General features: G+C 37.8%; 1 protein-coding gene across 3 annotated transcripts in view; it reads left to right on the top strand.

Annotated features, from left to right (window-relative positions):
- The window catches only part of LOC101161102 (obg-like ATPase 1), a 51,015-nt gene that overhangs the window by 655 nt on the left and 36,392 nt on the right, over positions 1 to 13,968 (top strand). Inside the window, exons 1-4 of one of the 3 annotated variants that reach the window (XM_078939316.1) lie at positions 396 to 520; positions 2,113 to 2,201; positions 5,498 to 5,641; positions 9,330 to 9,457. In XM_078939316.1, coding sequence (XP_078795442.1) covers positions 509 to 520; positions 2,113 to 2,201; positions 5,498 to 5,641; positions 9,330 to 9,457 — 373 coding nt within the window. In that variant the 5' untranslated portion in view covers positions 396 to 508. Of the gene's footprint in view, positions 1 to 395; positions 521 to 1,880; positions 2,016 to 2,112; positions 2,202 to 5,497; positions 5,642 to 9,329; positions 9,458 to 13,968 lie in introns of those variants that run through there. The other 2 variants (XM_023951096.2, XM_023951097.2) reach the window with 2 other exon arrangements.

Here is a 13,968-nt window from a genome sequence, read left to right as displayed (position 1 = left end):
ACAAAGCGGATCTCCTTTTACTACAATAAAGGCCGCCAATGAGATTTTCTTCTATTTCAATTCTACAGCAGCCGCGAGACGCTTTTTAATTAAATAGTGGACTCCAAAGGAGACAACGTTTGTTCACCAATTCCTAATTCCCCTACCCTCCACCCCTATTCTGAGTAGCCTATCACAATTCAATAAGCCATCATATTCCTCAGTTTGTTAAAACGCTTGAAGATAATAGCACAATGTAAAATTGACCTGCTCTGATGTGATTCATCATCCCTTTTAAAGTTAAAGCAATTTTCCAGAGAACGGCTTTGGTCGAAAGATGTGCATCACACTATTCAAAAACCGGGCAAATGGTGCTCTATAATAGCGCACGGATGCTGCCTGTAAACACAGACGCAATTTGTTCAAATACTTTTTTTTTTCTTTTAAAGCTCCACCTTTAGAAGGGGCGATAAAATCAGTCTCATCAGCATCTAAACGCTGCCAGGAATATTGAATCATTTCTGCAATCATGACAATTTGGGTGAGTGCTGTTAGCGGTATTAACAGTCCTTTTTTTCCAGATAAGCAGGGTTGATTGTTGCAGGAAAAAATCAGTTAATTCGAGTTTAAGGAAACTGAAATGCATTTGAACTCAGTGTAATTCGCTCATTAGAAATAACACCGCGATTTTCAGTTTACTTCAATTATTTTGAGGGGAACTGAAAATAATATTAGTGAGGCGTGGGCACAGGTGATTTTATTTTAGTCTTGATATAAAGAATAAAGTGACCAAATAAATTATTTAAAAAGTTAAATGTTCTTTAATAAAGTAAACTTTACATCGAATCATTTATTTGTTTTAGGCTTGTCACCGTTTTTCTTTTTTTTTAAAGACTGGAGAACATAATACTTCCTTGTCATTCAAGTGAAAATTCTCAGCTGAATCTGTCACCCCGAACTCTATTCCTGAGTACTTCTCCGTGGCAATTAGAAGCCTATTACAAGCCATTAGATTGATCAATGTACCTTAAACAATGGGTATGATTTATTTGGTCGAACAAAACGCTCTGCATATTGTGAGGGGTCTAAGTGGGGGTGCATCCATCAACAAAAGATAAATGATTAATTTAGACCTATTCATTTAAATTCTTCCTGGAAAAAAAAGCCACCCTCACTTGCCTCAAATCTGGAGCCTCGTTTTCTGCAGGTTGAACCAGACCTGCTGCTGGATTGTGGCGACGGGTTCTGGTTATGCCCCTGTGTACTTTAATTTGTACGACTGTGGAGGGAAGTTTATTTGAGGATGTTTAACTAATTGTTGTAATTTCGTGCGCTCATGTGGCTACACCTGTTTCTCTCTAAAGGGGGTTGGAGTAAACCGTGTGTGAAAGGGTGGCGCGCATTGACTCTGTGGTGCTGAAGCTGCACATTTACAGCTGTCTTGTATCCCAGAAAATGGGTATTTAGATCATGCCCAAAAAGATTTAGATCAACCCTTTTTGCTTTATTTGATGTTCTTGACATGGCGATGTCTGCCTTTAGTGCTCCATTTAAATTGTTTTTCTTCCTTTTTCTTAATGGTTGATATAAAATTGGATTTCATTTAAAGGCAGAGTTTGAGGATGATAAGATTCGCCAGTAGATATGCTCAACATAAATTCATGTAAATAGTAAATGTAGGATTATTGTTTATAAATAAGAGGAAGAGTTGTCTTCCAAAGTTCTCCTGCGCATTTTTACGCAGCAGTCCTTTTGAGGGAGATCTGCTATAGCCGCTCATCTGCCTTATTCCTTGATCCCATCCACAGCTAAATTTGGAGGTGCAGGTCAACCCCCTAGCTCACAGTGTCAACTTACGGGTTTCAGAAGCTGCGCGTTCTATTTTGAGATCCTGCAGAGTGCGTGGTCGCTCAAGAGTGCAGGCTGCTGGTTCCATCCGAGCAAATTTCCTCAGCTCATTATCAGCAAATAAATGTCCTTTGGCTGAGTTTGTGGCTTGCAGCGGAAGTTTAAAAAGGAACATGGCTCCAAAAAAGGTGTTTTGTCAAAAGAGGACGGTTCAGACTGCGTTGATTATGTAATGGCGAGCGCAGAGGCTGACCCCAGGCGTTTCGTTTGCTTTGTCGCATGCAGGCAAAGGGGGATGCACTGAAACCGCCACCGCTGATCGGAAGGTTCGGCACCTCACTGAAGATTGGAATCGTCGGCCTGCCTAATGTTGGGTAAGGGTCCCTGTTTGGACAGTTCAATAATAAGCCGCACGTGCTTGATCCTCCCTCTTTCCTTTTTTTATTTCTTTTTTTCCCTCTTTTCAATGACACATGAATAAATGGAAGGTGAGAAAACTTTCATCTGATAACTCGTGACTTTCTTAAGATTTTTGGTGGAAGAGATTCTTATAGATGTCAACCTTAAATAAATGTTATCAAACATTTTAATTACAGCTCATGAATTAGAGCTCCTGAAATATGTCATTTTTCATGGACATTAACTATATAACTTTCACAAATTTGATCATCCCAACACATAGTTTTAATAATATTTCATAGACAAATTAAAGTGTTGTTGCAGGTTTGATAGGAAATCACTGATTCTGTTTCTGTTCCTGAAGTTATGACTGAAAGATCCATCAACGACTGAGCAGCTTCCCACAAAAATAAAGATTTATTTTCTCTCCATTGCCTCTGATTGTTGCAGAAAGCACAACAGAATGCATCAACAACCCATATCCATTTTTTTGCCGCTGCTTATCACTTCTCTGTCAGAGAATTTGCTGCAGCAACAGCTCTGTGGGGGGATTACACTGACACGTTTCTGTCTTATGCTTCTAATGAGTTAAAAGGCTCACATGCCGTGTACAGATCAGAAAAGCTCACTTTGTCAGCGTCCAACCTCCTCTGACACATTAAAGCATTGTTGAGGAAAGATTACTCGGCGAACCGGTAGGTCTGTAGTCCTTTTCTGCGAAACAGTAGTTGGGTTAAACCCCTCAAAAAGCCACAAATAGATGGTGAGATGCTAATTTGTCCAAATAAAGATGGTGTTTTAACTCACTTGTCAGAATTCAGAGGATGTCATTCTAAGACGTGTTAACCCAAACATCAGCGGTTTTCTTTGAGACCAAGAAGATGATGTGATTTTGTTTACATCTTTTTTTTGTAAGGATTACTACAAAATGTTCCACTCTCTACTGTCCAGTGTTTTGATTTCTCCCAGTTTCAACCAGCTTTCTCAAGTCAAATTCACTGAGGCTGTGGCCTGCCATGCTGCATTTGTGTCAAAGTAGAACTTGTCAAGCCTCCTGTGGTTTCTTTATGAATGAACTGTGTTCAGATGCCAGCCAGCTGTTAGCTGGGTGTAACTTAACATGCTGCACACTAAGGAGCTGGATGGCTGCAGTTCTTTTGCTCATTTGTTGAAAAGATTGTGTGTTTAGTCACCTTACAGAAACACACCAAAAGACCCCGCTGGTAATGAGTTCAGTTCTGCACACGGGAGCCTTTAGCATCAGGTTCATTAGATTCACAGAATTAAGTCCAAAACTGTCTGTCTTTATTTTTTTAGGACTTTTTACATAAATACCTAATTAAAATTTATATTCAGGGGTTTGAATGGATGCATCTTTTAGGAAAAAAATTTTACAGTCTCACAGTGACAATGAATCAGTCAAGTTGCACAAAGATAACCAAGATGATAAAGATTAATGAGGCATTTGAGCAGAAAAGCAAAGACATTCACTTTCCAGTCTGGAAAAAATAAATTGAAAAAGGTCTGTTGGTCTCACAGTTTTGAACATCGGAAACATGCATGATTGTTGTGTTAAAAAGTCAATTTTATCCATTTTAAAAACATGAAATATATATTTAAACAATGCAACAAAGCAATCAGAAATTCATATTCAGTCAACATGAGATTTCAGAACAATGGCATCCACAAATAATCTGAGATTTTAGAACAACAAATGCTGTACTATTATCGTATGATTTTACAAGTGTAAAATCATACGATTCATGTCAAATGTGGAATGAAAGCTCACCTTTGTATTTAATATGTAAATCAGAGGTCATGTCTGACTTTGCAGTCATGTGACCTGTTGCCCTGTTGTTTGTTTTAAGCCCCCCACATTTTAATTTTCAAAAGAGTCAATCAGTCCCCAATGTTGCAGTTCCTCAAAGGACCACTAGAGATTGGGAGCAATTACCCACTGACTCCCATGTTTTAAAATTCAACTTTTACAATCAAAGAAAACGTAGAGTGCATCAGGTTTAAAAATGTTTCAGGTGTTCTTTACTTCATTATACATTCTACTAACATTTATATTTAAAATCTGTTTAATTTTTTATTAAATCTCAAGTTCCTGCATGATTTGGGGCATGTTATTTTGATTAGCAGTTGCATGGACCCAGGGAAGGTTTTAAATAAAACTTTTACTTTACTTTTTGTGCAATCTGCCATTTTTAGAACATTGTTGAGGTAGATAAACCCCAGTTAATATCGCCTTTCCATAAGGCGTCATTGCTTTGACTCCTCTTCTGATCCAAAACGGTTTCCATTTTTTTACTTCTACAGGTAATATTCAGCATCCTTTTACCCAAAAGGAAGTATTACTTACCAAATGATGCTCAACCTCCTCACATCATAAAATCTCAGCATGATGGACATCAGTGGGTTTTTTGAGACCATTGCTTTAGCAGGTGTGACATCTTTGGCATCAAACGTCTGCTTTCATTAAAGAGCTGTAGCTTGATGACGATCAGCGAATCAAGCAGCAATCAAGCGACTTTTTCCCCCCTAATTCCTATAGAAACATTAAAGATGTGCTCATGTTTCACTCTGCTTCACAGTTTGATGTGTAGGTTAAAAATTTTGAGCAGCGTAGCTACTATGCACATACATATCTATAGATGTTTTTCAGCAAATCAACCAACATTCAAGTGTACATTTTCCTATAGCGTATGTATTAAAATACACATTTATTCTGAGTGTAACAGAAATGTCTTTCCAAACATTTTGAGTGAAATAGCGAAAGGTTTGAGCATTTGAGCTGACTTTTTCTGGCTGCAATCACAACCAAATTGCTCAGGTCTTGAAAGAAATGGTTTGATTAGCTTCATGAATTAACACCAGGACTTTAGAGGTCAGAGGCAGAGATTATAGGGTTTAGTAAACGTCAAGCGGATTAACATGAAGATGGAAAATCCTGGATTATAGTTGAGTGATACAATTGATTGTGTTGGTATGTTTTAAGTATTCAAAGCTTTCCTCATTAATCTATTTAAAAAACCCAGCATGATGCAGCTTTTTATTGATTGTTTTCATCTCCATATGATAACATTGAAGTGTATAATTGGCATTATCGTGTTCTGTAGCTTAATTTTAACCCCTCCCCCCCAAAAAAAATATTTTTGAGTGAATTTTACAAACTTTTCTATGGAAGCTTATGCTCATCACATCAAACCGCTAGACTCCAACCCAGCACTTTCAGGTGATTTGACCTCACCGCTGCTTTTATTTCCAGGAAGTCAACCTTTTTCAATGTGCTGACAAAGAGTGAGGCTGCTGCTGAAAATTTCCCCTTCTGCACCATTGACCCAAATGAAAGCAGAGTGCCCATTCCAGATGAACGCTATGATTTCCTCTGCCAATTCCACAAACCTGCCAGGTATGGGGTCTCATCCTTCACACAATATTCACACCTCACATTTGTAGTCTGGGATGGTCCTTTCCCTATATGGTAAGAAAAATCACATAACAGTGTTCACATCTATCTCTTTTGTGCGATAGGATCATATACAATTGCTGATCCTTTTGTTGAAGAAAACTATCAAACACGTGGTCATCATACATGTTTGTAAAGGTTGTTTAAACAGACTGAACGGAAATTTCTTTAGTGCTTCTCTCCTCATGAGGGAAAAATCTGTAGGAACAGATCTACTTTAACATAAAGTTGCAAACAGAAACACATATTGAAAAGAAGATTTTTTTGAGATTTTTATTAGCATTTGGCCTACTATGTATGCCCCTTTGGAGGACAGGCCACTCAACAAGTAACGATTTTCATACAAATAAAGAATATAGCAATCTAGCAAGTACAGTAAAAGAAACCTTTTGAGACATCACCAAAAGTTTGACGGTGGATAGCAACAAAAATACTTATATGCTATGTTTACACCGGCCTCTGAAATCCTCACAAGCAATCACATTTAATGAAAAGTCTATAAACGCGCAAAAATGCAAGTTTCTGGCTTTTATGTTCAGAACTCTCATGTTCACACCACGTTACACAAGTTTCTATGACGCTTTTAAAGCCAAACCTGGTTGAACTTTGACCAATCATGGACTCAGATTTGGTAGTGACGTATGGATGGCGTTTCTAATAATTTACAGAAGTGCCAATTGTTTGAAAATTGATCTTGGTACCCAATACATCGATTGCAAGTGTATCACAGGCGATCAAAAATAAATGAACAAAAAAAGAAAAATGATTTAACAAAATTCGCTGTCAGCCAATCACTTAGCTGACACGAAGAACGGCTAATTAAACATCCTTTTATCTCTGAGACATACGTTAGTGCATGTGCCTATTTAACTAAACTAAATGCGACGTTCTACTAGCAGATAGAGTTTTGAATGAAGAAATACTCAGAAATACAATTCTGAGCTTAATTTTCCAAATACATGTCCTCCATTATAAAAAAAATGCCACAAGAACACGTAAAAAACACCCAAAAAACAAAATTTTAATCACAAAAGTTCTTTAAAATGTCAAGATGCTGACTATGTCATGGTCAGGTGACCAAGATAATTTACTGAACAGCAAGAGATGAAGCCACGACAAACCACCACCTCTGCTCACTCCATGATCAGCTTGAAATAAAACTTTAATTCACAGTGTTGGAAGAGGCAGAATCATGAGGGGACAAATGTGCACATGCACGAGGAGAGCATGCAAACTGCGCACAGCGAAAAAAAAACCCCAGCTGGGATTTGAGCCGGGAGCCGTCTTGCTGTGAAGCAACAGCGCTAAATACCACTACTCTGCGCCGTGACAAATGGCTGATAATGGACTGTACTTATAAAGCACTTTTCCATTCTTGTTGATCACTCAGAGCACAGTACAGTATTAGCACTGTAGCGCTGACTTATCAAAGAAAGAATTTAAAGCATAGCCAAAAGGGTAAAATGCATAACAGCATAAATATTAAGCACAAAAAAGCGAACAGTTCAGTAAAATGTGCACCATAAAAAATCCTGTAAATCTCTGTAGTAACTTTGAACAGGTTTGTATACAGGAAACAACACAAAATCAACTTGAATGAGAAAAGATAGCACTTAAGTTCCTCCTTGGTGTGGGAATTTTGTAATATGACTCCACAGATCTGCCTTCATCAGCAGAGAAGTGCACTGTTGTTTGTTCTGTGTGCCTGATATGATTGTGTGAAGATAAAGCTGTGATGAGCGCGCACTCGACTCTTCCAATATTGGCTTGCCAATATTAAGACACTCTTCATCTTGATTTTGTTTGTACTCATAGTGTAGAAAATATGTCTTGTTTTTTTTCCGTTTTTTTCCTCATAATTCCAACTAGCATCCAAAACTCAGCAACACTTGTTGATTAAGTTTTACTTATAAGACTGTAATGAGTAGGAGATGTAATAGGGAAGGTATGGGTGACGTTGTTCCTTTTTCATAAGAGTCATAGTAAATCCACAAAGTACATGTTTTTGCCCATGATTATAACAGCTGGTTAAAGACCCACTCCAATGAAAATGCTGTTTTTGGTGTATTTATTTTTCTGATTCTAGAGGACATATATAAAGAAAATTAAGCTCACAACTTTGTTTCTAAGAATAGAAAATACGCGGGGCAGGCCACAAGTTCTCTGCTTTGCTCCATTCGAATGCATCCACTTGTAGACGATTAGATCCGTGGACGTCTTTGTTTTCCTCCTCTGAACTGTTATCTGGATAGCTCCAAAATTGCTCGCCATTTTTGTTCCACCAGTAATGTTAGGTTGGGGGTATGTGGGGCTGTAAGCTAGAGGAAAAGAATGTAAACAGACAACTCAGTTGAGGACGATGGGAAGGGAGGGTGTGGTTGCTCCATACCAGCACTGCTGCCCACAACTCAGAGGTGAAATTCTAAGGATTTACTGCCGCTCTACAGAAACTATATTCTAGAAAACGACACTTTCTTTTAAATTTTGGCTAAAAACAGCAAATTCATAATTAAAAGACAACCAGAACGCTTTTGCTTAGAATATAGTTGGAGTGGGTCCATAAGGAAAAAGTCTGGTATTCTAAGCTGTGAGTTGATTTTAACAGTAATGATGATTATAAAAAGAAAAAAGCATTATTTAGATCTTTGTGTTTGTATTGTCTCCTGGCTTTATTTGAGAGAAAGCAGTTATTTGGGCCGCATTCCGTATGCCACTCAGAAAATCACATCAGCATGAGGTAAACACATACACACCAAATGACTAATGTTCAAATATTACCAGCTTTCCGCTGACCCCATGGTTTCCCAAAGAGCAAAACTGAGTGTTTACACTGACTGTAGATATATAATTGAGTAATTACAACAGACTCTAAAATTAGGCTTCTGAGGCACAATAAAGTGTAATAAATTAAAGGTGTCTGTATAAAGTGAACGAGCAGAGCCACCTCAAAATGTCACACATCCCTGGGACTCCACCATCCACCATGACCTCCATAGTAAACAAAGCAAAAGACGGAGATCTTGGCTGGAAATACATTAAATTGTATGTGAGAAGCTATTTAAGTGGCCCATAAGCAAACAGCTGATGCTGGATAAAGACTGTACTAACTACAATACAAAGAAAGACAAAAGAAGAAAACGATTATAACTTTCACAATTGATAAAAGTTAGATTTAACGTGAGATAAGGAAATGCTAAGTGATGCTCTCAATCAGGGATTAAAGGTAATTTCTTAAACATAAAATAAAAAAGATAATCACTTCTGTGGTCCTTATCAGGACAGAAGTTTCTTATCTTGAATGATCTTTTAATTAATACCAAAGCATTGTCCAATCACATATAATTTAAAGTGAGAAGTAAAGGAAATAAAACTTTTAGATGCTTTTTTAGAGACTTACTCTGAAGAAAATAGTTTTGTTTTTGTTTTTTTACTTTTTCTTCTAGCATTTTTCTTTTGATAGAGGACATATATAAAGAAAATTAAGCTAAAAACTGCATTTCAGAGTATTTCTTTATTCAGATCATTATGAATTATTGGCTGACAAAAAAGGATGTCATGATCTTAATTGAAAGACTGCTAAAAACGCTTATAAAAAAGGGACTTAAAAAATGTTTTTTCTCTATTTTTACAGCAAGGTACCAGCATTCCTCAATGTGGTTGACATTGCTGGCCTGGTGAAAGGAGCCCACGTGGGCCAAGGCCTTGGAAATGCCTTCCTGTCCCACATCAGTGCCTGTGACGGCATCTTCCACATGACACGTGAGCTATTTGATGCATTTCCCCACAGAGATTATATCACAAATGGAATAAACCACTACAAATGTGTGCAAAGTCCTTTGATACGGTGTGAGGAAGCGATTCCATGAGCAACATTTGGTCCTGCAGAGACTATGCAGCCAGAATTTTCACAGCAGATGATATAGTTTCAGTGAGTTTTGTTTGTGTGGTCGCTACCAAGATCAACATGACGCTTTAAATGAATGAAGTCAGACCAAACCTCACATTCCTACTGGGAGGCACTGTGACTGTGGTTCAGGCTTCTCACAATCAATGTCACAATGTGAGGTTTGGAAACACCACTTGTAGGAAGGAGCAGCACTCTTTATTATGGTATTCTTCTGCTTTAAAGGAGGTATATCCACACATAAATTACATTTACTGTGAAGACGTTTTTTTTTTGACAGACTAATGAATTTCTGTTTAAATCAACATTTTTAATTAGCTTTATTTGCTATAAATGCAGACATTTCCGCTTCAGGTGAAGGGCTTTCTCTTTAACAAAATGTTACACATTTGAGTAATTAAAAAACATCAGGTGAAGGAAATAGGACTCTTTAAAAAGTAGATGCTGAATTAGTTTGCTGCTTGTGTGTTGTCATTGACTTCTCGACCGTGTGAAAAGAGCTGTGATTACTTGGTGAGTCAGTGGAGGAAGGTACAGAGCAGGGAGATAAAAAGAGGTACGGCTATTTTTCATTCATTGTGTCAGAGTTATCTTTGTGTATCACAAACCGATTTCGTCTGTTGGAGTGCAGTTTTCTTGTTGCTGTTCTGCACATGTAGGAGAAAACGATGATATCTTAAGCACTAACACGGCCATTTGAGTTTCTACATAACATTTAGGAATATTCACCTCTGATTGGTTGATTGTAAAGCAGAGGCTGTGTAGTTTCTTGAAAACCTCCAGAAGCTCCAGCACAGTAAAAGCAGCAAAGACACATTAGCTCATTTGATCAAGAACAATTGAGAAAGATTATTTAAAAAAAAAAATGGATCACTTATGGCTAATAGGAGGACAAGTTTTTCAATGTTCACTTTAAGGTCCGATCAAAGTTTTTGGTATATTAATAATATTATTATTACTTCTATTACTATTACTATATTTTATAGTACAGAAAAAGTCAACTCAACACACTTTTTACACAATTTTGCTTAATATAAAACACAACAACATTTATTTAACCTCCATTCCCTTGATGTTAATTCAAAGTGCACCCAGAAGAGTGGACTGTTCCCGTCTTTTTGTGGATGCTGTGTAAATTTCATCATTATGGAACCAAAAGGGGTCAAACTGGTGGCATCACTTGTGCTTGAAACATTGGATGTGTAAAAAATGTGGCAGAACAAACATTGCTTCTGTCACAGCGAGGATGAAACAAGGCTGATCCTGTGCTTATGTTTGACAACCTGAACACTCTTCAATCACTGTGACCAAGATCTCTTCTAACGAGAAGTAGAAGACAGTTAGACAGTCCTGAGACTTGCTGTGAGGAAACCCTGAATCCTCTCTCAGTTTATTAGAATTGGACCGAATGAGCTTGATGTCACCCATAGAAAATAGTTTACTTCATGCTCCAACCAAAGGAAGTCAGTTCAGTCACCTTTTTTGTTCATGATACAAACCCCGTCGTGTTGGAGCCAGGCAATCCAAGTGGGTCTGAGTCACAGTTTCCGTGGCAGCCACTCTCGCAAATCAGAAGTAAGCTGGTTGGAATGGCCACACCCCTACTGCTTGAAAGCAGACTCAGGACAATCTGTCAATCAAACATTGTGAAAACTTGTCGTGAGTCCACATACATTTTTTGACACATCTGATCGCGTCAGTTCATAACATAAAAACCTTGCACTACAGAAAAAATATCATGAAAAAAATAGAATTAGCAAAAACCTCTTAAAGAAAAGTATCAGATCAAAAATTGTTGTTCTGACAAATATAATGAATAAGTAAAGCTGTTTGTTTCTAAATGGAGGTCTGTGGGATATTGGCTTCTTAGGGCCAGTGGGTACATCCTTCTTGGTAACGTGAGGAGGGAGGGTTACTCAGTCCAGTTATCATTTACAGTCAATGAATGGTCTTGACTTGATGACTGTGTGCTGCACTGTGGAGAACATTAGTGGGTGTTTTCTTGTGTGTGCGCCTTTCTCCTGTCTCATTCTGTGAAACAGAAGACACAGTTTTAAAAAAAACAAAAAACAAATTTTAAGTCCACTTTGACATCAATCTAAGTGGGAAATAGAGGAACCTTTGCCGTTCATTGTGAAATCTTTTCTGCAGTTATAAATACTGCATGAAAAGTAGAGAACTAAAAAAAACTGTCAGTTTCATATACAAAGTTTTATTACATAGTCTCTTTGCTTACATCTTAAATCACTGCAGTTTCTTTGGGTTGTGGTGCTCAGTCTTGCCCATACAAACAGCAGGCGTTCCACCTCTGTGTCGCCTCTGTGAATATCTCTGGAGGCGTCACAGAGATGGAACGAAACTCGCCGTTCTGAGTCTCACACAGAACAAAGTCGACAGCAGCTCCAGACTCCATTTTGCTAAGCATTAAAAGTTTCAGCTGGAGTCACAGTAAAGTAAATAAGTGTGATTAGTTTATTTACACAGAGATAGCCTCCCAAAAAAATTAGAAAGCAAAGATGCTTCCTAACATTCATCAGGACTTTCAGGCTCACTTTAGCCTTTTTTTCTTCCTTTCTCTGCACAAAGCAGACACCAACGGGGTGATTATGTTGTAGTTTATTTTGAAAAACAATAAATCTCACATAATATTTTATTGTATGTTGTTATTTTTACATTCATACATAATAGGTGAATTTATTGAGATGGATTTTCTTATTTGTTTTGGTACAAAGGAGCATTTTGTGTAATATATCCTATTTTATGTATGTGCACAATTCAAACGGGTGTATGCGCAGCTTTTCCTGGCATGCCAGTGCTTTCTCTCTGGTGAAGTTCTTAGAAACAATGTGGCTTGTTTCACAAGTTAACTGTTCCACATAGCCACTTTTGTTTCCCTAATTATGCCAATCTATGCAGAGTGCCACAGAGAAGCCACTGCTTTTATACAGCTTAATTATATGCTTGTGGGATCACACTTTTTGTGTCTTGAGTGGTATATTCTTTTGTCTGAAAGTTCAGAGCTGCTGTATGCTGAAAGAGTTTCCTTAACAGCTCGCTGCTGCTGTTGTGAGATTGCTTTTTGCCAAATGGAACTAAAGCAATCGAATCTTAATTTTTTTTTCTTATGAATTTAGTGTTCTTTTTTCGCGATTGTCCGCTGCGAATACTTCTCTGGAAATACACACATTGGATTTTCCTCTCAATCTGTTTTGCACATCTTGAAGTTTTCATCCCATAATGATTTTGAAAATCTTGCATCCACAAAAGATTTGCTGTCAACGACGTGTTGAAAACCTGTTTAAGAGCTTGATGACATCCTGAATTATCTCAGATGGGCTAAACCCTCACGGTGCTCCAGCAGTGAAAGCGGGTGGAACCTCACTGTCTGAGACAAGACAGAGACACGTTCTACTTCACCTACTACTCTGTTTCTCACAAGCAGCTCTGCCAGCTCACCTGGCCTTATTCCCAGATGTTTCCAGCAATTAGATGACTGAACGCTCACACAGTGCCCCTAAATCACTGCTGGAAACCGTGGTTCACGGTTAATGAGGACTTATTTATGCTTGCACGACACTCCGCAAGAATCTCGCCTTAAGATATCACGACTTTTCATCTTAAGGGACTTTCTGTCATTGTGGCTGTCTGGTATTTTGGGCTTTGACTTTTCTCTCACTGTGACATTCATGCTGTCAGCACATGCATTCCTGGTTAAGTCAGTGCCCCGCCTGACAGAACTGTTCCTGCATTTATGAGCAGAAACATGTTGTACATTCATTGAAGCTCTTGCCTGATCATTTTTAACTAATTAGTTTGCTTTTCTTGTGTGCTTATCCGTTAATCAATAGTTCTCTGTTTTGCTCCAAACCAAACTCCTGTGGTTTGGAACTGGCAGTTGGACAAATCCAACATCTAAAGATGCCACATTGCACAGTTGGTTGTTGTTATCAAACCAAGTTAATTTTCTGTTTTATTTAATCTTTTGCTTAAAATAAAATAGTCTATTTTGTTCAAATTAAGTTGATTCTGTTTGCAAAGATACTATTGTCCGGACGTGGATCAGTAAAGCCAGTTTGTCACAAGGGAGTCCATTAAATTAGCACCTAACCAATAAAATAATACATTTGTAAAAGATTTAATTACCTCAATTAATCCAGAACATTACAACCAAGAAATATAATGAGGATCATCTAAAAAAACAGACATTATAATTTTTTTCTTTTCAGCAAATTCATATTTTCTGAGGAGCAAATAAAAGCTGTAGATACCAAAATTCAGAATACTTTTTTCAAAGGGTTAGGGTTAGGGTTAGTAACTGGTTTGGGTTCTACACATGCAATCAGTTTTTCTACACCAAAAGAACAAC

The sequence above is a fragment of the Oryzias latipes genome, chromosome 21 (assembly GCF_053564925.1).
Source record: "Oryzias latipes strain Hd-rR chromosome 21, Olatipes_Hd-rR_3.1".
In the NCBI taxonomy this organism is placed as follows: Eukaryota; Metazoa; Chordata; class Actinopteri; order Beloniformes; family Adrianichthyidae; genus Oryzias; species Oryzias latipes.
Note: the sequence above shows the minus strand (reverse complement) of the source record. Positions and strands in the feature narration are given on the sequence as shown.